The sequence below is a fragment of the Hirundo rustica genome, chromosome 9 (assembly GCF_015227805.2).
Source record: "Hirundo rustica isolate bHirRus1 chromosome 9, bHirRus1.pri.v3, whole genome shotgun sequence".
Lineage (NCBI taxonomy): Eukaryota > Metazoa > Chordata > Aves > Passeriformes > Hirundinidae > Hirundo > Hirundo rustica.
In genome coordinates this window covers 27569104-27593222 of record NC_053458.1, presented here as the reverse complement: position 1 = coordinate 27593222, position 24119 = coordinate 27569104, and the positions used below count along the sequence as shown (strand labels likewise).

Genomic DNA, 24119 nt, shown 5'->3' with positions numbered 1-24119 from the left:
CGCGATCCGGCGTCACGGGTCGGGGCACCCCGGTAGAGACCCTCGTACGGCTCCGTGCCTGCTGCCAGCCTTCCCTGGGCTGCTCATCCCACGGCCGCAGGTCGGTGAAGGGTGTCCCCCGAGCTGCCAGCAGGCAGTGGGCACCGGGACAGCACAACAGGAATCTCCCCACGGGCAGGGAGAGGGCAAAGGGCAGGCCGAGGGGCTGTCACCGACCCGGGAGGGGGCTGTCACCCACCCGGGAGGGAGCCGTTGGGCTCAGGGCACCGCATTCCAGGGCCCCTCCATCGCCGGAACTTGGCATGGACAGGGAGATTTTGAGGCTCCCTGACACTCGGTAGGATTTCTCCTCAAGGCAACACCCAGTAGTGCAAAACCCTGCACTGGTCAGGTCCAAACCTGGTGCGGGACAGCAGTGGCTTTGCAAGGCCGGACAAACTTTTGAGGGGCTGCCGCTCTTGCTTGGGATCTCTTTGGTGCACCAGGGTCAAAGTCTTGCACAGCTGCAACCCCGGCTGCTCAGTCCCGCTCTCCGACGCTGTCCCCAGGCAGAGACCCGGTGGTGAAGCGCAGTATGGCAAAGAAGGTGGCCATCATCGGCGGGGGCAGCAGCGGGCTGTGCGCCATCAAAGCCTGCCTGCAGGAGGGGCTGGAGCCCGTCTGCTTCGAGAGGACCGGCGACATCGGAGGCCTCTGGAGGTTTGAGGTAAACCCTGCTGGCCACGTGGCCTGCTTGCGGCCAGCACGGTGACCTTCAGGGGTCATTTGTGGTTGGTGGGGTGGCAGCCAGCCACAGTGGGATCCTCTGGGTGAGACTGAGGGCAGGGGCTCCATGAAAAGGAGCACCTCAGCAGCCCCAGCCATCCTTCTCCATCATTGCCCTGGCCAGCGCTGAGCTGTGCCCCGCTCCCACAGGAGCGCCCCGAGGATGGCCGTGCCAGCATCTACCGCTCCGTCATCATCAACACCTCCAAGGAGATGATGTGCTTCAGCGACTTCCCCATCCCTGAGGACTTCCCCAACTACATGCACAACTCCAAGATCATGGAGTACTTCCGCATGTACGCCCAGCACTTCGACCTGCTCCGCCACATCCGCTTCAGGGTGAGAGCTGGGGGCCGAGGGGGAGGCGGCAGCAGGAACGGGGGGCACAGGGTGCCTGACACCACTCCCCTTGTGCCCAGACCAGCGTGTGCCGCGTGTCCAAGCGCCCCGACTTCGCCAGCAGCGGGCAGTGGGAGGTGGTGACGGAGAGCCAGGGGAAGCAGGAGGCGGCCGTCTTCGACGCCGTGCTGGTGTGCAGTGGGCACCACACCGACGCACACCTCCCGCTCAGTTCCTTCCCAGGTACTGCCCTGTATGCTGGCATGACAAGACATTCTTGAAAGCGAGTCCATGCCAGTCCCTATTCTCCCTGTTGATTTCTTCCTGGCCCCAGCATTTCCCTGCCTTGCTTTGAGTCCAGGAGTGCTCCTGTGCTCCCCAGAAGTGGTTTGGTGGGGCAAGGGAGCATCTCCAGTCTTTTAGGGGGTTGATCCTCCAACCTGGCACCAGGAAGCCAAGCATCCCTCCTCCCTGCTCACAGGAATTGAGAAGTTCAAGGGCTGCTACCTCCACAGCCGAGACTACAAGGATGCTCAGGCTTTCACAAACAAAAGGGTTGTTGTCATCGGGATCGGGAATTCAGGGTCAGACCTGGCTGTAGAGATCAGCCAAACAGCCCAGCAGGTAAGCAGGAGGAGGGTCCCAGCGGGCAGGATTGCCCCTGTGGGACACTGTCAGCTCCACAGGGACAACCAGGACCAAGGCACAGGCGCTGCTCTGTGCCTGCGCTTGCTGCGTTTGGCAATGCTGGCTCCTGCCAATCCCAGCTGCCAGCCAATTGGGACTTAGTCCCACTCCCCTGCGAGTTGCCAGTCACCAGCTCCCTCTGCCCTCTGGGTCTTTACCCAGTGCTTGGGCATCAATAAAGAGAGTGATCCCAGGCAAGGGCATGTACCCCACAGGGCAGCCCTCCCAGGACCATCACTGCCTCCAGGAAGTGATCCTTCTTCCTTGTCTAGGTCTTCCTCAGCACCCGCCGGGGTGCATGGATCCTCAACCGCGTTGGAGATCAGGGCTACCCCATTGACACCATCTTAACCACCCGTATGAAGACATTCCTGCAGGGGCTGCTCAGCTCATCCATGGCATGTGACTACATGGAGAAAAAGCTGAATGCCAGGTTTGACCACTCACGTTATGGCCTGAAGCCAAAGCACAGGTATCAGCAAACACTCCCCCTGCCCAGAAGGGATCGTCTGCTTCCCTCTGTGTCCTGCCCAGCTTCGCCATTCCATGCTCCCTGTGCTTGAACTGGGTAATTCACTTTGTTGTGCCCAGGCAATGCTTCAGGGAGCCACCACTGCCCCTTCCGAGGACTCTCGGAGACAGCAGTGCAGGGGCAGCTGCCGAGCATCGCTGGGGATGAGCATTCCCAGAGCAGGGAGCAGCAGCTGTAGCAGGACATGGAGTGGAAACACTCCCTTCCCAGTGCCCTAACGGCTCCTTGCACCTTCCAGGGTCCTTCACCAGCACCCGACCGTCAACGATGACCTGCCCAACCGCATCATTTCAGGCAGGGTGCGGGTGAAACCGAACATCCGTGAGTTCACGGAGACATCTGCCATCTTTGAGGATGGCACCAGGGAAGACGTCGATGCTGTCGTTTTTGCCACGGGATACAGCTTCTCATTCCCATTCCTTGAGGGCTGTGTGAAGGTGGTGGAGAACCAGGTTCCCCTTTACAAATTCATGTTCCCCCCCTGACCTGGAGAAGCCAACGCTGGCTTTCATTGGCCTCATCCAGCCCCTGGGTGCCATCATGCCCATCTCAGAGCTCCAGTGTCGCTGGGCTACCCGTGTCTTCAAAGGTAAGTCAGGCAAACCTGCCCTATGGATGCAGCCCCGGAGTGAGGGCACATGGTGCCCAGCCATGTTGAAAAGGCAGCAGCTGATTGTGCCATCCTGGCCATGCTGATGGCATGGCTACCTCAAGGCTGTCATGATGAGATGGCCACTTCTCTGAGAGGCACAGGGACATCCATACCCTGAGCTCCACGGGCTGTTCCTTCCCATCCTGAGGCACTTGGACATGCCTCAGGTGCCAGAGCATACACCACGGTGGTGCTGGCAGAGGCACAGCACCCAGGCAAGGGCAGTACCACAGTGGCCGCTCTGTCTCATCCTCCCCAGGGCTGAATGAGCTGCCCCCACGGCACGACATGGAGGCTGACATTGAGCAGAAGAAAGAAGTGATGGCAAAGCGGTAAGAACCCTGCAGGAGCACCAAGGGGCTGCCTTTGGCACAGCTGCTTATGGGCATCCATCCTGTCCCATGGATGTGTCCTGGCACATTTGTGTGTGCCAACAGAGGGCAGGGATGTGGTTAGCCACACTACCTACAGTCCTGTCTGTCCAATACTGCCTTCCTGGTGTGCAGGGCATGTGCCAGCTCTGCTTCCAGCACCTACCTGCCCTCCCTCTGTGCCCACAGGTACGTGAAGAGCCAGCGGCACACCATCCAGGTGGATTACATCCCCTACATGGACGAGCTCGCCTGCCAGCTGGGGGTCAAGCCCAGCCTGCTCACCCTGTTCCTCACAGACCCCAAGCTGGCAATGGAGGTGGCCTTGGGTCCCTGCACGCCGTACCAGTACCGGCTGCGGGGTCCAGGCGCGTGGGCGGGCGCCAGGGAGGCCATCCTCACGCAGCAGCAGCGCATTCTCAAGCCCCTGCAGACACGACATGTGGAAGAGAGCACCTCAGCCCCTGCAGTGCCCCTCATCTTCAAGCTGGTCGGGGCCGTGGCCATCCTGGCAGCTGTTTTTGCTTACTTTTAGATGCCCTGCAAGCGCAGGAAGGGAGGCTTTGCAATGATGTGCTGTGGGACTGGCTGGCCACTCCTGCCCCTTGGCAGCCTGTGCACCCCCAGTGGTGGCAGAAACCTGCCTCCTGCCTGGCATGGCACAGCTGTGACCACACATGAGCTAGGGATGCACAGAACCTCCCCAGCTGCCAAAATAATGCTTGGGCTCCTGCTCTGCACTTCCCCTTGGGGAGTGCTGTCATGGACAGAGGAGGAAACCAGTTCACTGCAGGCTAAATTCCAGTCTCTCTCAGCCAGCGCTCCGGGCTTTTCTGTCCCCTGTAACCCAGCCGTGCCAATTTCACCACACCACCACAGAGCTGAGCAGCAAAGGCACAGCAAACTTTCTGTGTGGATAAATGCATTAAACAGCCAAGTGTCCGTCCTGTTACTGACACCATCACAACCCTCTGTGTGCTGTGGGAATGCTCACGGGTTTGAGACTGGCCTCGCAGCACTGGCCCACTGCATGGGCAGACATACACACACGTTCCACAGCAAGACAGCCTTTCTCAAGGTGTGTGCCACCGCAGCAGGTCCTGGTGGTCACAGTGGCATGGCTCAGTGCCACCCTGGTCACCTGCACACAGGCCCTCCGGAAGGTGGCTGGGTGGGCTGGGGACCCAGAGAGGGTAAAGGATGGGGGTCCTGTCCATCATATGCCTGGGCTGGTCATGCCAGTGCCCCTCCATCCCCTAGGTTTGTTTCCCATGCCACAGCCTGCTGAAATCTGAAGCATAGCCACATCACTGCCCTGCCCAGGAAGTCCTGGGGCAACGTCGGCATCATTAAGCGCTTACAGAACTTAATGTGCCTCTTGCAGAGGTCAGGCGCAGGCAGGAGGTGTGGCAGGGTGGTGGGGGAAACCTGTAGATCATGTCTGGAAGAAACACATCTTGTGACGCCTCGGCCGCCCACAGGAAGCAGAGGGGCAGTCACCCTCAAAAAGAGCAGAACCGGGCAGCCTCCCTTGAGGGACACACCTGGCTCTGCAACTCCCGACCACAGCTTCTCCAGCATCCCTGCCACCACCACACCGTGGGACATGGCTGCCCGGAGAGTAGCCATCATCGGTGCCGGTGCCTCTGGCCTGTGCGCCCTGAAATGCTGCCTGGATGAGGGGCTGGAGCCCACCTGCTTTGAGAGGAGCAAGGACATCGGGGGGCTCTGGCGTTTCGAGGTAAGCCCCGCACAGCCAGCCTGCTCTGCGGCAGCAGCACGGATGGGTGTGGGATCAGCCCTTGGCAGAGAACAACGCACCACTCCCCTGCTTTGCGTGCACGCAGCAGACAGGTTTCCAAGGAAAACAACACTGATTTGGCAGCGTGGTGCCAGCTGGTGTGCCAGGCACATAGGACTCAACTCCGACTCACCAGAAGCAGGATAAAAGCCTCCCCAGGGACTTCATTGCATGGCTTGCTCCCTCAGCCCAGACTTCCCCTTTCCCATCCCTGCATTCCCAGTTTCATCCACACCTTCCTCTGCTGTTTTGCTCTTGGTCACTCCCAGCCCTTTCCTACCTATCTTGTCCTATCTGACCCCACTGTCTGTCCCTGTGCCTGTCCTGCCCAGCCCTTTCCTGGAATCATGGTTGCTCTTGTTCTGCTTCTCTGCCACTTGCCCACACAGAGACACCACATGCTGTCTTCTCTGTGCCTTGGCACAACCCTGGAGCTCATCTCTGCCCCCACCTAATGAGGCTGCTGACTTTTATCCCATGGACCCACCAACAAGATGACCAGTGTTCCCACCATGTCCTGACATGCATGTGGGAGAGCCCTGGGGGGAACATAGGTGGCACCATGCCAGAGTGGGGTCTGGGGTGGATCTGTCACAGTCTGCTAGTTCTACCTGTGATGGGTCAAGGACAGGGTTGGTGGGGCAGAACCAGAGCAGCAGCATCCAGTTGCTGAGGCACAGACATGGTAAGCAGAAGCAACCACGCAGCAGGAAGCCCTGGAGCTGGCTCCACAACCGGCAAGACCTAATGTGGCAGCCAGGGCACCGGCACCACAGGAGCTTTGGGAATGTACTACCTCATAGGTGTAAGGAGTGGAAGTGGGGAAACTGACGCACAAGACCACCATGACCCACTGTCATCACTGCCTGGCTCCCACCAGTCCAGAGCTACATCCCTGTGTTTGGGGTGGCGGGGGTCTCAACCACAGGAGAGTGCTGGGTGCAGGGATGGGTGCTACAACAACCTGTGGCTAAATCCTGCACCCACAGAGGAGGTGCCAGGCAGGGCAGGCAGGCAGCCCATCACTCATCCAGCCAGCGCTGAGCTGTGCCCCGCTCCCACAGGAGCACCCCGAGGATGGCCGTGCCAGCATCTACCCCTCTGTCATCATCAACACCTCCAAGGAGATGATGTGCTTCAGCGACTTCCCCATCCCTGAGGACTTCCCCAACTACATGCACAACTCCAAGATCATGGAGTACTTCCGCATGTACGCCCAGCACTTCGACCTGCTCCGCCACATCCGCTTCAGGGTGAGAGCTGGGGGCCGAGGGGGAGGCGGCAGCAGGAACGGGGGGCACAGGGTGCCTGACACCACTCCCCTTGTGCCCAGACCAGCGTGTGCCGCGTGTCCAAGCGCCCCGACTTCGCCAGCAGCGGGCAGTGGGAGGTGGTGACGGAGAGCCAGGGGAAGCAGGAGGCGGCCGTCTTTGACGCCGTGCTGGTGTGCAGTGGGCACCACACCGACGCACACCTCCCGCTCAGTTCCTTCCCAGGTATGGCCTGTGGGCTGCTCGCCTGCTCCCTGACATCCCTAAATGCCTTTGCAGTTTAACACATCGGGTGGGATTGCATGAGTGTCCGAAGCATCCCACTGGCAGATGTCACTGCTGCCAGCGTGCCTCTCCTACCTGAGACAGGTTCCCTCTCCGTGCTGCTGGCCAAGCACCTGCTTGGGTCTCCACCTCCTCACCAAGGCTGGAGGGCTCAGCACTGGTTGTGGTCTTGCCTCTGGGTGCCAGGGTAAAGTGTCTGGAGAGCTTTCAGCTGTGGAGACCCTCTTTGGCTGGGGAACTGGCTGGAGCACAGTCACCAGGGTCTGGTGAGATGGCACAGACCTTGGTTGTTCCTCTACTGGAAATGCATGGCACCAGACAGGACCTGCAGCAGAATTTTGGGATGTCAGCATGGAATTCTCCAGTCCAAGCTCTGCTCCAAGCCAGACTAGTCCCAAAGCCAGAGCAGGATGCTCAGGGCTATGCTAAGAATCTTCCATGCTGGTGATGCCAGCACCTCTCAGGGCTGCATAACTCCTGTTGGTGACACTGGTCCTAGCTTGTTCCTAAAACACACCACCAGTCTGAACAGGGTGTGGCCACCCTCCTGCTCCACATCCCAGCCCAGCATGGCTTCCCTTTCTCTTCCAGGGCTGGAGAAGTTTGAGGGCTGGTACCTGCACAGCCGGGACTACAAGAGCCCTCAGCCCTTTTCGGGAAAACGGGTGGTCGTGGTTGGCATTGGGAATTCAGGCATCGATATCGCAGTGGAACTGAGCCACGCAGCCAAGCAGGTGTGCTGGGAGAGCTCACAGGGATGGGACCCCAGAGGGCACCGATCCTTCCCCACCATCCCCTGTGGGTTCCCCTCCCTCCAGCACCACGCCACAAGCACTCTGTCCCCTCTCTATGGGGGTGGCTGTTGTGCTCCCAGCAACTGTGCTGGCTTCCCTGTCCCTGGAGCACAGCAGAGGCCCAGCCCAGTCTGAGGATGCTGACGTACCACCGCCTCTCATCACCTTCCTTCCAGGTTTTCCTCAGCACCAGGCGTGGGTCCTGGGTGCTGCACCGGGTGGCAGACAGTGGGTACCCCTTTGATTTCAGCTACATCAGTCGCTTCACGCAGTTCCTCCAGAACCTGCTGCCTCTAAATATCATCAATTTCTTCCTGGAGCGGCAGCTGAATGCCCGCTTTGACCACACGCTCTATGGCGTAAAGCCCAAGCACCGGTGAGCGCCCCAGCAGTGCCCCAGGTAGCTGCTCCAGCAATGCCCATCCCCCTGCCAGGGCCTACATGAGGTCTGTCTGTGCCTTCCAGGGTCCTTGACCAGCACCCGACCGTCAACGATGACCTGCCCAACCGCATCATTTCGGGCAGGGTACGGGTGAAGCCGAACATCTGCGAGTTCACAGAGACATCTGCCATCTTTGAGGATGGCACCAGGGAAGATGTCGATGCCGTAGTTTTTGCCACAGGATACAGCTTCTCATTCCCATTCCTTGAGGGCTTCAAGGTGGTGGAGAATCAGATTCCACTCTACAAATTCATGTTTCCCCCTGACCTGGAGAAGCCAACGCTGGCTTTTATCGGCCTCATCCAGCCCCTGGGTGCCATCATGCCCATCTCAGAGCTCCAGTGTCGCTGGGCCACCTACATCTTCAAAGGTAAGTCAGGGCAGTTTGGGGGATGCAGCTGGGCTCCCCCAGCCACGCCAAAACAGAGTTGTTGCTGGTGGCATCTCCTCATATGCTGCCTCTCTGCAAGCAGCTTTTTCTCCTCCTTTTGCTTCTTCATGAAGAAATAACCCCACTCTGCATTTTTCCATGACTCTTACACTGTTCTTCTCTTGTGGGGACCACTAACTGGTCCCGTTGCCTGCAACCACATTCTCCCTTCCCTTTCCTGCTGTCACTTTCTTTGCCCATGTCTCCCACTTGGCTCCTGACGTGGCGGCACGCCCCAAAAGCCCCACGTGCAGAGGCCAGGTTGGGCTGCAGAGCCATCCAGACTATGGCAGGAGCACAGCCCCCCCTGCAGCTCCAGCATCCTTTTGCCCAGGGCTGCAGGGCCTGCCGCCCCCCGCCGACATGCTGGCTGAAATCACACAAACCAAGCAGAGAATGGCTGAGAGGTAAGGCCCCTGCGCAGCACCGCCCTGCCACCCTTAACCCCGCTGCCCCCGTGTCAAACCCTCCTGCCCTCCCTCCGTGCCCACAGGTACGTGAAGAGCCAGCGGCACACCATCCAGGTGGATTACATCCCCTACATGGACGAGCTCGCCTCTCAGCTGGGGGTCAAGCCCAGCCTGCTCACCCTGTTCCTCACGGACCCGAAGCTGGCAGTGGAGGTGGCCTTGGGTCCCTGCACGCCGTACCAGTACCGGCTGCGGGGTCCGGGCGCGTGGGCGGGCGCCAGGGAGGCCATCCTCACGCAGCGGCAGCGCATGGTCAGGGCCCTGCAGCCGCGGGCCGCCGCCCGCCCCGCCCGCTCCAGCAGCGCCGTGCCCCACGTCCTCACGGTGCTCTTCAGCATCGGCATGATCGTGGCCACCCTCGTCTACGTCTCGCTCTCTCCTTAGCCCCAAGCGAAGGAGACTGCGGGTCCTGCCGGCAATCTCCTTTTCCCTTGGGCTTGGGTCTCTTGTCTCTCTCTAGCTGTGCCGGAGCAGGGAAGGAGTCTTTCCTTGAAGGTGCAGCCCGGTCTCTTGCATCTTCCCGCTGTGGTACCACCCAGTCTAGTCACGGGCTGCTCTGAGAAGAGCTCCCTAAATCCTGGCCCGGCAGCCTCACGAGCTTTGTCTATGGGTTAGGTCACAGAAGTGGTGGGAAAACCGGGAACGTGCCCAAGCGGGGCCCCCCGGCAAAGGGCAATAAAACTTGTCCCCGTGCGCGGGGACCGGAGACCACAGCGCCTGGCTGCCTCAGTCCGTGAGGTCCATCCTGGGGGTCCCGCTGGCCCCGCGCCCGGCCTCAGCCCTGCCCGCAACAGACATGGCGGCCGGCGGCTGAGGCGGTGCGCGCCCGCCCCGCGCCAGTGCCCGCAGCAAAGATGGCGGGTGCCCGGCGGCGGGGCCGCGGGCCGGGGGCGGGGCGCGGCCGCGGAGCGCGGCGGGGGCGGGTCAGAGCGCCCCGCAGCGGCCGGCGGGGGGTGGCGCCATCTTGGACGGAGGCGGAGAGCGGGGCGGCGGCGGCGGCGGCGGCGGCAGGTGGGGTCGGGCCGGGCGCGGGGACGGGGATGGCGGGGCGGGTGTCACGGGTGGGTGTGAGGGTGGCGGCTCCCCGGGCGCCGCTGCGGGAGGCGGTGGGTGAGGCGTGGCTGCGCGTCCTCGCGGTGTAGCGGTGTCCCGGACCCCGCAGCGCTGCAGACCCCTCGGGAGGACCCGGGCCCTGCCTCCGTGTCCCGCTCCTCCCCCGGGCCACGGCAGACCCGCGGGTGCCCGTGGGCCGAGCCCGCCGTGACAGCCCCGCCACCGCCCCCGCCGAGCAGAGCCCGAGCCCCTGCCCTGCCTGCTCGGAGGGAGATTTTTCGCCCCCGGAAAATCTTTCCCAGCTCATCCCTTTAATCTTACGGCAATCTCAGAGCTCAGCTCTGGTTCCTGTCTCCGAAAGAGGGAGAGCTCGGGCGGATCGGGCTTCCCCGGGCGGTGTCAGCCCGGCGAGATGCTGGACCCCATCCCTCCCAGATGCAAACCCCCGGGAATGCGTGCCGGTGCTCCCAGTGCTGCTGGACAGAGACCCCGTCCCTCCTGCGTAAACCCCTCGGGCTGTCTGCCGCTGCTTCCCAGCGCGGTCACTGGCCGGGTGGGAGGCAGCGAGCGTAGCACGTCCCGGGGAGGGGAACGGGTATAATTCACTCGTCATTTTCCAAATGAGAAGGTGGGGCTGGCTGGAACCCGAGGGTCCTGGTGATGAGGCAGGCAGGCACCCACCTTGCTGTGGGCTGCGGCTGGCACGGGCTTGCTGCCAGACTGGGAGTGGATGTGCTGAGATGCCGTGGAGGTTTCCTGGGGCTCTGGTGAGAGAAGCATTTCCATCCATGACTTGGTGTCACACTATCTCCCAATGCTACAAGGGCTGGTCTGGATGCAGGAGGGTTTGAGCTGTAAAAGTTACTTCAGCAAAGCCAGGCACTGCAGGCTGTGCACAAAGACCTGTCCCGGCACAGGCCGGGGTGCCTGTGTATGTGATGCGGGGGATTCTGATGGCACATGCCAGACAGGAGCCACCGCTTGGGATAAACCTCAGAGAGTGTTTGGAGAGTGTGACCTGTAAGGGACAGAGGAACTGAAATCCTTTTAGAGAAGAGAAAGGGAAGCTTCACACCTGTTAACTCCTGCATATATCTCCCAGGTCTGTTCTGCTACAAGGGAAGTTCAGTTTTCCCACCTTCTTCCCTGTAGATGAGAAGTAAGGAAGCCTTAGTGGAGATACTGGAGAGGAAACTCCTCAGCACCAGGTCTGGTGGTACAGGGGCAGTTTTTGTGAGGAGCTGCCTGAGCCTCCTCAGAGCAGAGGGGGAAGATGACAGAGCAAGAGATGTAGCTCATCTGACCTGGATCTTCAGGTATACTTGATCTGCACCGAGAGAGGTGGGGGTGTGGGTTAGCTGCCCACTTGAGATGCCTTTTAGCCCTCTGGATTTAAGAAATACCGTAGTAATTGCTCCATAATGTTCTAAAGCCTGGCTTTGGCTGGCAGCCTCGCTTGGCACCCTTCTTATAACTTGATCTTTTAAACAAACCTCCAAATGTCACAAGTGAGCACATGAAGCAAGGCTGGTTGTCCCCTTGCTTGCTCTGCAGAACCCACGGTAAGCTGAAAGCTGCAAAATAAGCCTGCAAGTGGGCAAGAGCCCCAATCCATCTCAGCCCCTGGAAAGAGGGTAAGGCCTGAAGAGTCCTGTGTAGCTTGCGGTGGCTTTGTTGTTTATTCTAAAAGATGTGTAGTTGTTCACAGCTTGCTCAGTTCTCTTGTTTTGCTTTCTCTGAGCTGGGTCAGACTGGGGGTGGTGGCCCATCTCCAGCTGCAGAGGGGCACTGAGGTGGCCAGGGCTGCCCTTCCCTCACCGTGTCCCTCCAGACAGCCGGGCAGGTGCTGGCTAGGTCACAACAAATGGTCCTCCTCGCTGTGCTGGGCTGTAACTGACACGGTGACTTGCCTGGTGAATCATAAGTGAATGCTGCTGAGAGCTGAGCTTTTTGCAGACACCACAGCATTAGCCCCACTCCTTGGACGAGCTCCAGCTTGGGCGATTCCATTCGGACACTTTAAATGCTCCCTGTCGCCTTTGCAGGCACAAGGCTCTGCTCTTCTGCCTGCAACCTCTTTGGACTTGTTAGGGACTGTAAAACAGCTGCTACTTTCACTCCCTGGCTGTTTTCTTGCTGGATGCCGGGGGTTGTCTATAGAGCCTGACTGCAGGACTGTGAAAGAGGCTCTGTTAACGACAGTCAGTTGATTTGCCAATAAAGGTTGGCTTTATTTTTCCCATCAGCTCTGCTCTGTTGGTTGCCAAGGGCTGATGTGGGACACAGGTGAAGTCATATTGGTTTTGGAGTCTTAACAATTACCAGCTTAACTAGAATGATGGTTCTTAAGGACGTGGCTATAATTAGGTCAAGCTGTCTTGTTTGTTGAATTCCCATTCAGCTCCCAAACTTGGTAGTGCAGATTAATGTGGGGCCTTTTTTAGGATTGCTCTTCGTCTCCACTGGCAAAGAACATTTGGGAGACGGCTCTTTTGCTCCTCTTGGTGCTGCCAGAGCCCGTGGGCAAAGGCAGAGTGTTGCTGTGTCTCACTCGCAGGGGCTGCTGAGCTGCCATGGGGAACACCACCAGCGAGCGGGTGTCTGGGGAGCGCCATGGCTCCAAGTCCCACCGCTCAGATGGCTCCGGCGCCTCCCACCCCGCCAAGGAGCACCCGCACAAGATCATGGTGGGCAGCACCGACGACCCCAGCGTTTTCAGCTCCCATGACTCCAAGGTAGGGGCTGGCTGCTCCCTTCACTGCCTGCCCTCTGGAGCTTCGGCATGCTGCCTGTGTGGGGCTGTGTTCCCAGCCATGGCGGGGGGGGTCTCTGGGGAGGTTGGAGGAGCTCTGTGGTTCTCCTGTGTGGGATGTGCGGAGGGGCTGGTACAGACCAGGTATAGAGGCCAGCTGTGTCAACGTGTTCACAGTTGTCTCTGTGTCTCAGTCACATCTCTGTGGTTTTCTTTGCCCAGATTCCCGGGGACAAAGAGTTTGTGTCGTGGCAGCCGGATCTGGAGGAGTCAGTGAAGCCATCCCAACAGGCTCGTCCAACTGTCATACGCTGGGCCGATGGAGGCAAGGAGGTTTTCATCTCTGGATCCTTCAACAACTGGAGCACCAAGATACCACTCATCAAGAGGTAGCCAGTCCCTCAAGTCATTCACTCTGTGTTCATGTCTGCTCTGGTGCAGAGAACGTTTTCCTTTGCTCTCTTGGCTTTTCTCTGTTCACTCAAGCTGTGGGTCTGAGAGAAGTATGCAGTCAACTCCTTCCCTGAGTGGTGCTGCGGGGACAGTGGGAAGTTGGGAAACAGGGACAGGACAGGATGGGCCACTTAGCTTGCCCAGCTGGATGTCACGCAGCAGCCAGTGCTGGCAGCAGAGCCCTGCCCAGGTATGCAGCAGTCCTCTGTAAGCTGTCAGCTCTTCCTTTGGCTGCAGCATTACCCCATGCCTAGTTGTACTGCTGCCAGTGGGCTTTAGTTGTTTGTCCCTCACGTATCTTCCTGCCCTAGTGATGTTCTCGCTGTCCTGCAACACATCTGTGACTTACATAGAAGCTCGTGTAAGACTTTAGCAATTAATCTGGAATGAGTTTATCTCAATTTCAGACTTGACAAACAGACTTGTCCCACTTTCTCCTGTCCTGCTGTGCCAGCGCAGGGCAGGAGCTTTGCCCACGTGTTCTTCTTAGTCTGTCTTGCACAGGGTGTCTGTCACATCCACTTTCCTGGGGGCACGGAGGGCTGGACTGCCACTTGCAGCTGGGCTGCCAGGGGTTTGAGCCATGCTGGTGCTTGGAATGCTCATGCCTGTGGTGGCCATGCCTTGGTCACTGATGATGAGCAAGCCTAACCCTGCATGAAGGGGTTGGCGTAGAGGGGCTGGGCGGTGCTGGTTCCTGGGGCCCCATGGAAGAGCAGCATTCAGAGCATCAGCAGGGTGATGCTGTTGCACGTCTGTTCTCTCTGCACAGCCACAACGACTTTGTTGCTATCCTGGACCTTCCAGAAGGAGAGCACCAGTACAAATTTTTTGTGGATGGCCAGTGGGTCCATGATCCATCTGAGGTAATGCTCCAAGTTTTATCCCTGCAAATCTTGTCTTCTTCAGGGAACTAGACAGGATGTAACTGCAGCAGAGGAGAAACAGGAACGTGGACACTACCTCCTGAAACAAAAGGCACACCTCCATCCCCTGAGTCATTTCAGAGGCTGGTTCCTCTGGACATAGTAATGCTTTATGGGGAAGCATTGGGAAAAGGCTGGGAAATGCCAAAAGGCACTCAAGTCCCACTGGAAATTGGTAGTGGGAAGATGGGCCATCAGGTCAGCACTCAATTACAGGTTCTTCTCCAAACTGAATCATGCAGGAGAAGCATGGAAAGGACAACGCACCTACCCCTGGGCATGTAGCAGGATAGAGGATGGAAATAGGAGGTGTTGTAGGAGCCTGTGATAAAGGAAAATGCTCCCAGGGTAAACAGCAGAGATCTACAAGTGTAGGGCAGTGAGGGACGCCAGCCACCTGTGCTTGAAGCTAGTGTTGCAGCAAAGGCAGCTAGGGCTGGAAGGATCTAGGAGGCATTGAATGTGCCTCAGCTGAAGGTGATCACAGGAAGATTCTCATCCTGGTTCTTTCCAGCCTGTGGTTACCAGCCAGATGGGGACAATAAACAATCTCATCCACGTCAAGAAGTCTGACTTTGAGGTGTTTGATGCGTTGAAGGTGGATTCCCTGGAAAGCTCAGAAACCTCAGGTCGGGGTGAGTTTTGTGGCATTGCAGCTTTGCATGTGCTATTTTCTACCTCCTCTGCTCTGAGACTCGCTGCTCTGGGTGCACAGAGCCCCTGGGCAGAGGTGTGGGCCTGCGCTGGGGATGGGCAGTGCTGGGGCCTCATCCCTCTGGAGGGGCTGTGTTGGTGTAACTCATTCTGTGTTAGCACCATCCCAGAGCAGAGCTGCTGCAGTGTGTGGCTGAGGGAGCCGTTTTGGACAGGGAAGTGCCAGGAACATCAGCTCTTTCTGTCTGGTCAACTGTAAGTCATCTGATCCGGGGTACAAGCTAGGTGATAGCAGGATCCAGTTTATTTTCAGCAGCTACTCTTGTTTTTCATGCCAAGGTAATTTGTACCAGTGCTAGCACATTGCAAACCTCCCTGTCTGCTTGTGTTACAGCAGCAGGTTAGGTTACCACACAGGCACCAGTGGTGCTGCTGGCTCAGTGTGAGGTGCTGGCAGGAAGCTCGGTCGTGTGTCTGTCCCTGGTACAGCCCCATCTCAGATACAGCTCAGCTCCATGTCCTTTCCCAGCGCGGGCAAGAGACACTCTGCTGGAGAGAAGCCAGCAAGCAGCAGCACCCCAAGGACATGGAGCCTTTCTGGGGGCTGGCTGTTCCCAAATGTTCAGATCACATGTAGCTGGAAGATGTGGCCAGTCCAGCTTTCAGTGACCACAAGCTCCCAAGGTCCCTCCTATGTTTGCAGCAGCTGCTCAGTGTACAGTTCCTGTTGACCTTCCCTGGACCTCCTCATCAGGCAGCACCTAGAGCAACCTGCTCCCTGTGCCCCCGCTGCAGAGGGCACAGCTCTGGAGCAAGCCAGCTGCTTCCTGCAGGGAGGGAAGAGGAAGAGTGGAGACTGTCTCCTGAAATAGAAGGCACACCTCCATCCCCTGAGTCATTTCAGGGCCTGGTTCTCCTGGACTTAGTCATGATTTATGAGGAAGCACTGGGAAAGGGCAGGGAATGTGCCTGGCAGCACTACCTCCCTGGCTGTGCTTGAGGGGTCTTGTGATGGGTAACATGGGGTGCTTGTTGTGTTGTGTCAGTGCATGTACCGGCTTACAGCTCTGCTTGGAATTGCCGTGGGCTCACCCAGCTGCTTTTCCTGCTGTGAAAAGGCTGAGCTGTTGCTATAGAATAGATCCCTGCCCATGGCTTGTGGAGGATGTTTGTGCTTGAAAGACCTTGTTGAGTCCTTCTCAGCTTCTTAGGAGCTGCTCTGTGCTCGCCCATCCTGCCTCTGTCATTTCATGTCTCTGCCTTCTCTCTAGATTTATCCAGCTCCCCACCGGGACCTTATGGCCAAGAGATGTACGTATACCGGCCTGAGGAGCGCTTCAAATCCCCACCCATCCTTCCGCCTCACCTCCTCCAGGTCATCCTCAACAAGGACACCAATATCTCGGTGTGTACCAGCATACTGCCCACAGAGAGCCACACTGGGGTCAGAAAGGGAGTCCTGTCTGCAGGGAGCCTGGGCTCCCCTTGACTGGGGTCTAGCCCTTGGCATTTCCCAGGAAAAGTGTCACTTTTCCCATTTACTACACTGATTTGGCCTCCTGGTGCTTAACTGAGCTCTGTTCCTGTTCAGAACAGCCAGAGGCAGCTCAAGCTGCCTGAGACAGCAGCTCCCTGTGCTGGCAGGGGCTGGGGGATCAGGGCTGTGCTGTTCCCCTGTGACACTCCTCTCCTCCTAGTGTGACCCAGCACTGCTGCCCGAGCCCAACCACGTCATGCTCAATCACCTCTACGCGCTCTCCATCAAGGTAAGCGCAGGTGCAGAGCTGCTGCGGCTCCCAGGAGCCTGCGACACCTGCAGGGAGCAGGGCCTGCTCCGCCGGGGGGGTGGAGATGGGACCTGGCTGCTTGGTGAGGTGTGGCACGCCCAGGGGCAGAGGGTGTGACTTCCTGACCATTCCCTGCGGTGTGGGGGAGCTAAGCATGTGTCAGGCTCTGCCCTTGCTCTGCCCCTCTGCGCTGTTGTGTGTTGCACTGGCTGTGGGACTGGGGACAGCAGGGGCAGGCTGGGACAGCTCCCTGAGCCCCAGGGGTGCCCTGGCCCCACATGCTGACGCCATGCCTCCCGCAGGATGGCGTGATGGTGCTCAGTGCCACGCACCGCTACAAGAAGAAGTATGTCACCACGCTGCTGTACAAGCCCATCTGAGCCGGGGCCTCACGCGCTCCCCACGCAGGACACGAAACGCCGCTTGTCTGCACACATTGGGCCACAGGACTGTGTGACAACTGGCCACTGGCTCCAGCCTCCAACCTGGCAGGAACGCGGGCCCTGGCAACAAGCTCAGGGTCGCTGGGGCCTGTGACGCTGTCCCATCCTACTGGCGTGGTTTAGCCCTTGGTTTCCGCCCACCTGCAGCTTCCCTCGGCTTCTTTGAGTCTCTGGGACCACTTTGCTGCTCACCAGAACAGCCCCTCCTCACGCCCAACACGAAAAGGGCTTTCACCCTGCCTGTCTTCTCCAGCCTGTGAGGGCCTCAAGGTGGTCCTGGCACTGCACCCAGTCCAGGCTCCAGGAACACATCCTGTCCTTCTGAAGGTTGTGCTGCTGCCCTGGTGATGAGTCTCCAAGGCCACCTTGTGTGCTAGGGGCTCTGGCACTCCAGCCTGACACATGCTCCCTGTCCCACAGCCCTGGCTGTGGGGCTGCCCCCCAGCTTTGAGGAGGGCTCTCAGCCCCAGCCCTCCACGAGGTTCAGCGTCGAGCCAGCATGATGGACGGTACAGCTGGACACAGCCACTCCTGCCTGCTGCTGTGAGAGCATCGTTAAGGACTGCAACGCCCTGTCCCAGCATCAGCTGCTTCTGTGGGACAGGGCTGACTTTGTCACAGCCAGAGGGGCACTGGCACATGCCTACACTGGAGGGGCCTGGGAAGAGCAGAGCCGGGCAGGCACTCCAGGACCCTGGCTGCACCGCCTGCTGCCGCAGCAGTGCCGTAGGACAGGGGGTTCTCTATTTATTACAGTATTTATTGTTCTCCGTGCTGCTTGCCTCGTGTTGGAGAGGGGGTCTAGAGCAGCGAGAGGAGGAAAGGGGGCGCCCAGAGTGGCACAGAGCTGCTCTTGGGTTGTTAAGGTAGGGCACAGAGCCACCACCCTGGGGACAGCCAGGGCGTTTGGCACCCTGTGCTGCAGGTAATTTGGGGAGGGGGTGTACCGCTGCAGAGACAGGCATACCAGAAATACCACGACCCAAAGGAAACCTTTATTGGGGACCCTTCAGCCACTGAACAGAATATGGCATTTCTTACATCTTCCTCCTGCGCTGGGGCTCCGACGTGTCCGGAGTCCCCAAAATGCATTTCCTCTGTCTATATACATATACATATATCCACAAGCAGGGATGGGGACTCATCAGGGTTACAGAGGGGACCAGGTCCCAGGGCAAGGGGTGCTCAGCACAGGGGGCTGTGCCACCCCACTCTGAGCACTGAGGGTGGAAGGGAAGGCTGAAGCAGGGGCCAGACAAAGCCCAAGGCAGCAGCTGCTTCTGCCATGCCAAGCAAAGGCTGGTGGAGGGCATGCAACCACCAGAGCAGCCCGAACCCACTGTGTAGCACTGGACACCCCAGACCCCTTTCCATCCCAGCCCTCAGAGCAGCAGGGACAGGGTCCTCTCCAGCTCTCTGGCATGGCATGGCTCAGCAGCCAGTGGGCTCTTCCATGCTGGCCATTGCTCCTTGCCCTGCAGGGGCTCACGCAACAGGCAGGGCTTGCTGGGCCTTCACCTGGCAAGAGATGACACGTGGCATTAAGGAGGAGAGTACTGTGCCCTGGGGACATGGACGTGCTGGCTGAGGACAGACAAGGAAAATGTGTCTGTGTCCCCCACACGGTTCACCCAGCTAGCATGGTTCACTCAGCACTCCATGACAGCCCCCACAGGGTATGTGCCATCTGTGTCCATCCCCAGGGCATCAGGACCGAGACACCCACCCCTATCCCACACTGGCCATCAGGGCGAACTCACCTCCAGGTTTGTCCTGGCCTTGCGCAGCACATTATGGGTCCTGGTCACTGCAGGAGAGAGAGATGGGGTCAGTGGGGTCCCTTTTCTGTGGAACCACCTCGGGCACGTGGGGACCGGGCCAGCTTGGCTGTGCCACCAGGCCACGTACGCTGGCTGACGATGAACTGCTCCATGCTGTCCTTGAGCTGGGCTGTGCTGCGCAGCCGCCTGGCCGTGCTCTGCAGCGCATCCTCCCTCTCGGAGAGCCGGGCCCGCAGCGCAGCGATCTCGCCCTGGAGCACCTGCTCCTGGGACGGAGGAGCGTGATGAGCAGTGAGCACCCGGACCCCGTGCCCTGCCGGCCCCCAGCCCCTGCTCACCTTGCCCTGGTGCTGGGCAGGGCTCACGGGCAGCACAGTGCTCCAGAAGGCAGCGAGGAGAGACACGCACTCCTCCAGGATGCCGTGCAGGGTGCTGGCACTGCCCCACAGATGTCCCTGCCCTGTGCCAGTCCATCCTAGTGCCTGCAGGAGAAGGGTGCGGGAGCAGGTGCTGCTGGGGCACCCCCATCCCTCTGCAGCCGGGGAGTGGCCGTGCTCAGCCCAGCGCTGCAGGGCGGTGCTGGCAGCATTCCCTGGGCTGGAGGCTCCCTGCCTCCAGCTGCCCCTGCAGGCCTCGGGGCTGGGAGCCACATAACGCCTGGTGCACTGAGGGTCTGGCCCTTGGCTGCTGACTGCCCCATCCTACCCACACTTTACCTCCTTTCCCGGGAGTGGGCATTTGGGCAGCCCGAGTGCTGGGCGTGTCAGACACATCAGCTCCCGGGCCAGGGCTTTTCCCTCGACGATGTGCTGCTCCAGGGCTCGGTACGTGTCCAGGCGGCCGATGACGTGAGCCACCGTCAGTCCCTCGCTCTTCCTCACCAGCACGTCTGTCCCACATGGCTCTGTGGAAGAAGCTGGGTTAGGTGAGGACACTGCCTGCACCCCTCGTCACCCACCCTGTCCCATCCTGGGCACTTGACTGCCCTGAGCTCTCCAGACTTGCTCAGCAAGGGTGCTGCCAGAAGTTCATGAGATCTCAGCAGCCCCTGTGGCCTGCATGCGGGCAGGCTCTGGTACCCACCGTCCATCCGTCGGAGCACCGACGTGCCGGAGGGCAGTGGGGAGAGGAGGGGAGCTGCTGAGTTAGTGCCAACATCGCGCACTGGAGGAGATGGGAAGCAGCCTGGAACAAGAAACACCTGAGCATCCCAGAGATCATCAAGAAACATCCCAGAGGGTGCGGGTGTCGGCGGCCCCGGGGAGCTCAGGGGAGCCCTGTAGATAGATGTGGCACCGTGCCTAGGGCTGCTGGGGTCCTGCCCTCCCTCCCTGCCTGCCAGCAGGGCCATTCTGTGTGATCTGCTGCCACAGAAGTGTCTGGGACTACCCAAGCATTGCAGGGGGGCCATGCACCCCAGGAGCTGGGCAGGGATGCTGTGCATGGGTCCCATACCTGCTCGTGTCTCAGCAGAGGGGCCAGGGAGGCTCTCATAGACGTGCAGCTCCGCACGCAGGGTCTGCAGGAGCAGGCGCTGCTCTTCACTCTGCTGCTGCAGGAGCGTCACTGAGTGCTGCAGCCTACAGAGGTGACACTTGGGTCTGGTGCCAACCATCCCTCCCAGTCCCGTGGCCCCGAGGCCACAATGCCCCGAACCATACCTGTTGTTGTCCTCCTGCAGAGAGCGCCGCTCATTCCGGAGCTGCCGGATGCTCTCTTGGCACTCGGAGAGCTCCTCTGCCAGCCTCTGCTGCTTCCCACGCCTCTGGCCCAGCTCTGCTTCAGCCTCCCGTGCCCGGGAGCAGGCAGCCAGGAGCGTCTCCTGCGCCCGTGCCAGCTCTGGGGACAGAGAGCATGGAGGTGTCACCGCCACCCCACTCAGCCAGCGCCCTCTGGGACTTAGGCCCAGCCCTACCTTGGGAGAGATGGTCACGCTGGAGCCGCAGGGTCCGGTTTTCCTCGTGCAGAGCCTGGTTCTCCTTGCTCAGCTGCAGCCCCAGCTCCGGTGTCTGGGCATAGACATCACTGGGCAATCCTGTGGAGGGGAGCAGTGTTGAGTCTCTCCCCAGCACCCCGTTGTGCACGGGGTGAGCAGAGGGGTGTGCAGAGGCCTGTCCGCGGCAGCCCTAGCCACGGGCAGCACCGTACCGCTGGCCTTGCCGGTGGAGGCCAGGCGGCGCTCCAGCTGCTCCCGGAGCCGGTCGTTGGTGCAGATGGATTCCTCCAGGCGCTGGCGCAGGTTGCGGATCTCCACCAGGTGTTCCTCCAGCAGGTCTGCCCCTGTCACAGCCAGGGACACAGCTCAGGGCAGGAAAGGCTGTGCCGCCTGCCCCTCGCCATCCCCACAGCAGAGCCCTGTCCCACAGCCGTTGTGGTGCTGGATCTCATCCCAGTTCCCCCACAGGCGGGTGAGTGCCCCTGTGCTCTCCAACACGGACGGTACCTGTCAGCTTCTGGCTGGAGGGGTAGCCCAGAGGCAGGGCCCCACAGAGCAGCTGGCCGGGCAGGGGCACATCCCAGAGGGTGCGGGTGTCGGCGGCCCCGGGGAGCTCAGCCAGGCCCTGCAGTGCTCCGTGCTGGCAGAACGATGCTGGGGCTTTGCTGCCCTCTCCAAAGGGGCCCAGTGGGACTGTGGGCTTTGCTGGTGCCATGGGCAGTGTCACGCCTGCACGCACAGGACAAAGTGGGGAGGAGGAGAAGGATAATGAGCAGGTAGGAAGAATGGGGCTACACACTCCCTCCATCTGCTTTTTCCCCCATTCTTGCTCTGTGCAACAGTGTAATCCAGTGTCTCCCATAGCTAACCTCCTGTTCCAATCAAACCTATTACCCCTGAGGAGCAGGGGCTCTCCCAGAACTTGATGATTATGTGACACAAGGTGGAGGATCTCAGTCCCACTCCTACACAACAACTTACCAAATCAGCCTTTTCCTAGAGGACCTGGGATATGGCAGTGTCTACACCTAGGGCTAATGCTGTCTCTAGATGGGTCCCTCCCACCCACCAGGTCCTCTCTACATGAGAGCCACATATTGCCATTGTCCCCCGGCCAGAGCAGTGGGATCCAACCTCAAAGCCACAGCCCCGGGAAGAAGGAGAAGATCAAGGGCAGGACATGCAGGTCAGAGAGAGTGGGGATGATGTGTCACAGCACAGCATGCAGGGCAGGCAGGACCAAACCCAAGCCAAGGGGCAGCGTGCTCACTTTCTCCCAGTTGCCTCCGGAGCACCTGCAGTTCCTGCTGTGCCTCAGCCAGGGAGCAGACAGAATTCCCGCAGCAGCCCAGGAGTGGCGGGGCTGCAGGAGGAGGGGGCCCGGCAGGGAGGAACGGGGACAGCCCGGGGGCCAGGGCAGGCAGGGGGGCACTAACGGGTTTGGACAAGGAGTCAAAGTGAAGGCCTAGAGACAGGAGAGAGATGGAGAGAGGCGTTGTGGTGGCTCTGGCTCAGCCTGTGAGAAAGCCCTCCTCCCTGGGGCTCTGAGGACCCTGACACACCCCAAGAAGCCAAGTGCCTTTGTCCAGAGGCACTACAGAGGTGGCTCCTGGTCACCAGGTGGTACCTGGGTGTTGGGCGGGCTCCTCGTGGCACTGGCTGTACTCGCTGGCTGCATCCCCATCAGAGCAGGGCTCCAGCCCGTCGGAGGTGAAGGACGAGCTGCTGGCAGAGTGGGATGACTCCGAGGGTGGGCAGCTGCTACCTGGGGACTCACAGCGCTCCTGCAGCTTCACCTCCAGGCTCTCAATCACTTTCTCTTTCTCCTGGAGCTCCCGGCTGAGCCTGCAGAGGTGGCCCATTAGCAGGTCTGACCTCCATCCCACAGCCCTTTCCTACATGATGCCCCACATGCCATGTCCCACTAGTTCCCACAAGGCTCCTCAGAGGTACAGAATGCCCATGGGGCTCTCCAGAGCAGAGACAGTCCCAGGACATCCGTCTGAGGCAGAGACCCCAAGGGCACCCTGGGCCTCCACCCCAAGAGCAGTGATAGACCTCAGGGTGCCCATGCCAAACAAGTACCACAAACCCTTCTCTGGGAACAGGTACCTCTGTGCCAAGAGTTCATGACTGGTTTTATCCTCCCCATCTTGTCGATCTCCTGAAAAAGCAAGCCAGAGAAGAGCCAGTGTCTCCATGCTCCAGGATACCCGGTCCAATACAAAGCCATAGCAGGACAGCACAACTCAAAGCATGTATCCCACACAGCACATAATGTGACAGACAGTGTCTACTGCTCTTCACCCATCAAAGTGATTCCTGACCCATCACACACTCATGACATCCAGCCCCACTGCCCACCTAGAGGTACTTACTGATGCCCAGCTTGTCGCTGAGCCTCTCAGCCAGCTGCCTGCCCTGGGCCAGCTGCTCCCGAAAGCCCTGGCCCAGGTAATAGTCGATGTCAGTGCCACGAAGGAGGTCCTCGAAGGACCGCAGGGCATCCCGCAGGTGCTGGGCCAGGCTGCGGCTCACCCCACGGCCCTCCCGCAGCGTCTGCCGCAAGTGGGAGAGCTCCCGAGCCTGTGCCTGGATCAAAGAGTTGTATTTCCTAGGAGAGATGGGCAAGCAGGGTGTTCACAGGGCAGCCAGACCTCCTGAGAACACAGCAGGGATGAAGTGCATCATCCACTGCTGGGACTCTGCCCCACCACACAAACACCCCAGGAGGGATGGGAAACCATGCAACAAGGAGCCACCAGCCTCAGGTAACTCCTGGAAATCCCCATATCTCCCCATCTGGTCCCATACCCTGGCCAAGTGGCAGATTGCAGCTCCTTGGGCAGAGAGGCTCCGTGCTTGGCTGCAGGCAGCTGTGCCTCGAGCAGGGCGACGCGGTGCACCAGGCTTTGCAGGTCGCGGTGTGCCCGCAAGGCGGGTGGGCACAGTGTGCCGTGGCCATCTGACTGCCAGCCCTCGTCCTCATCCGTGAGGCTGTGGGCTGGGGACGTCAAGGCCTTGGGAGCTGGCAGAGGTCGCTCAGCACTTGAGGTGTAGCCACTGGTGACAGAGATGGAGCGGGCACGGCGCTGCAGGCTCTGGATCACCTTGTTGGCATTGAGCAGCTGGGCCTTGAGGTCCTGGATGTGCTGGTGCAGGGCCTCCACGTCCTCCAGGGCCACGGTTTTCTGGGCAGTTTTGCCTGCTCTAGACATCCCTGGCTGGCACGGAGATCCCAGCTCCTCACCCAGGCTGGTCTCACTGAATACATCTGGCTCCTCACACTCTGCAAAAAGTACAGTGTGTCACTTCTCTACAGCAGGTGGGCAAAGCACAGGGATCCCTGGCACCCTGGCTCTCCTTACCAGGGCTCGTGGTCTCGTCACGGTCAGCCTCGGTCTCACTTCGCCCACAGGTCTCATAGCCCAGGTCCTGGAAGTCCACCTGCACTTGCTTGCTGAGCTGCTGTGTCTGAGGTTCGCCTGCTGGGCA

At 59.8% G+C, this 24119-nt stretch overlaps 4 protein-coding genes across 11 annotated transcripts in view; 3 read left to right on the top strand and 1 right to left on the bottom strand.

Moving 5' to 3' along the window:
• Nucleotides 1–466: 466 nt before the first annotated feature.
• On the top strand, nucleotides 467–4703 carry LOC120756874 (flavin-containing monooxygenase 5-like). The gene is given in 9 exon segments (XM_040073633.2): nucleotides 467–706; nucleotides 916–1104; nucleotides 1185–1347; nucleotides 1586–1728; nucleotides 2064–2263; nucleotides 2562–2799; nucleotides 2801–2912; nucleotides 3235–3307; nucleotides 3536–4703. Coding segments are annotated over 9 exon segments (1596 nt in total). The 5' UTR covers nucleotides 467–574; the 3' UTR covers nucleotides 3882–4703.
• A 249-nt stretch (nucleotides 4704–4952) lies between these two features.
• LOC120756877 (flavin-containing monooxygenase 5-like) lies at nucleotides 4953–9526 on the top strand. The gene is made up of 8 exons (XM_040073639.2): nucleotides 4953–5087; nucleotides 6212–6400; nucleotides 6481–6643; nucleotides 7295–7437; nucleotides 7674–7873; nucleotides 7963–8309; nucleotides 8704–8776; nucleotides 8863–9526. The coding sequence occupies exons 1-8, from the start codon at nucleotides 4953–4955 to the stop codon at nucleotides 9221–9223; spliced, it is 1611 nt and encodes a 536-aa protein (XP_039929573.1). The 3' UTR covers nucleotides 9224–9526.
• A 257-nt stretch (nucleotides 9527–9783) lies between these two features.
• On the top strand, nucleotides 9784–17677 carry PRKAB2 (protein kinase AMP-activated non-catalytic subunit beta 2). 4 transcript variants are annotated; one of them, XM_040073634.2, is made up of 8 exons: nucleotides 9784–9850; nucleotides 12450–12627; nucleotides 12867–13033; nucleotides 13870–13963; nucleotides 14538–14658; nucleotides 15949–16082; nucleotides 16375–16443; nucleotides 16767–17677. In XM_040073634.2, the coding sequence occupies exons 2-8, from the start codon at nucleotides 12466–12468 to the stop codon at nucleotides 16842–16844; spliced, it is 825 nt and encodes a 274-aa protein (XP_039929568.1). In that variant the 5' UTR covers nucleotides 9784–9850; nucleotides 12450–12465; the 3' UTR covers nucleotides 16845–17677. The 4 variants fall into 4 exon arrangements, with proteins under 4 accessions (XP_039929568.1, XP_039929569.1, XP_039929570.1 ...); XM_040073635.2 differs by lacking the exon at nucleotides 9784–9850 and adding an exon at nucleotides 11189–11526; XM_040073636.2 differs by lacking the exon at nucleotides 9784–9850 and adding an exon at nucleotides 12024–12178.
• Nucleotides 17678–17880: 203 nt separating this feature from the next.
• NBPF8 (NBPF member 8) overlaps nucleotides 17881–24119 on the bottom strand; it is a 36477-nt gene continuing 30238 nt past the window's right edge. For 3 of the 5 annotated variants that reach the window (XM_040073630.1, XM_040073626.2, XM_040073627.2), the window contains 17 exons: nucleotides 23993–24109; nucleotides 23439–23913; nucleotides 23003–23238; nucleotides 22737–22788; nucleotides 22252–22469; nucleotides 21895–22089; nucleotides 21132–21353; nucleotides 20837–20968; nucleotides 20604–20723; nucleotides 20350–20527; nucleotides 20144–20268; nucleotides 19772–19873; nucleotides 19405–19592; nucleotides 19027–19170; nucleotides 18816–18954; nucleotides 18668–18714; nucleotides 17881–18425 (listed from right to left, as the gene is read on the bottom strand). In XM_040073630.1, the coding sequence (XP_039929564.1) occupies nucleotides 18393–18425; nucleotides 18668–18714; nucleotides 18816–18954; nucleotides 19027–19170; nucleotides 19405–19592; nucleotides 19772–19873; nucleotides 20144–20268; nucleotides 20350–20527; nucleotides 20604–20723; nucleotides 20837–20968; nucleotides 21132–21353; nucleotides 21895–22089; nucleotides 22252–22469; nucleotides 22737–22788; nucleotides 23003–23238; nucleotides 23439–23913; nucleotides 23993–24109 (2723 nt within the window). In that variant the 3' untranslated portion in view covers nucleotides 17881–18392. The remainder of the gene's footprint in view (nucleotides 18426–18667; nucleotides 18715–18815; nucleotides 18955–19026; nucleotides 19171–19404; nucleotides 19593–19771; nucleotides 19874–20143; nucleotides 20269–20349; nucleotides 20528–20603; nucleotides 20724–20836; nucleotides 20969–21131; nucleotides 21354–21894; nucleotides 22090–22251; nucleotides 22470–22736; nucleotides 22789–23002; nucleotides 23239–23438; nucleotides 23914–23992; nucleotides 24110–24119) is intronic. The other 2 variants (XM_040073628.2, XM_040073629.2) reach the window with 2 other exon arrangements.

Coding starts and splice junctions, on each gene's coding strand:
- LOC120756877 (XM_040073639.2), top strand. CDS start 4,953: ATGGCTGCCCGGAGAGTAGCCATCATCGGTGCCGGTGCCTCTGGCCTG. Junction 6,644..7,294: donor CCCGCTCAGTTCCTTCCCAG/GTATGGCCTGTG, acceptor TTTCTCTTCCAG/GGCTGGAGAAGTTTGAGGGC. Junction 7,438..7,673: donor TGAGCCACGCAGCCAAGCAG/GTGTGCTGGGAG, acceptor CCTTCCTTCCAG/GTTTTCCTCAGCACCAGGCG.
- PRKAB2 (XM_040073634.2), top strand. CDS start 12,466: ATGGGGAACACCACCAGCGAGCGGGTGTCTGGGGAGCGCCATGGCTCC. Junction 13,034..13,869: donor AAGATACCACTCATCAAGAG/GTAGCCAGTCCC, acceptor CTCTCTGCACAG/CCACAACGACTTTGTTGCTA. Junction 16,083..16,374: donor ACAAGGACACCAATATCTCG/GTGTGTACCAGC, acceptor CTCTCCTCCTAG/TGTGACCCAGCACTGCTGCC.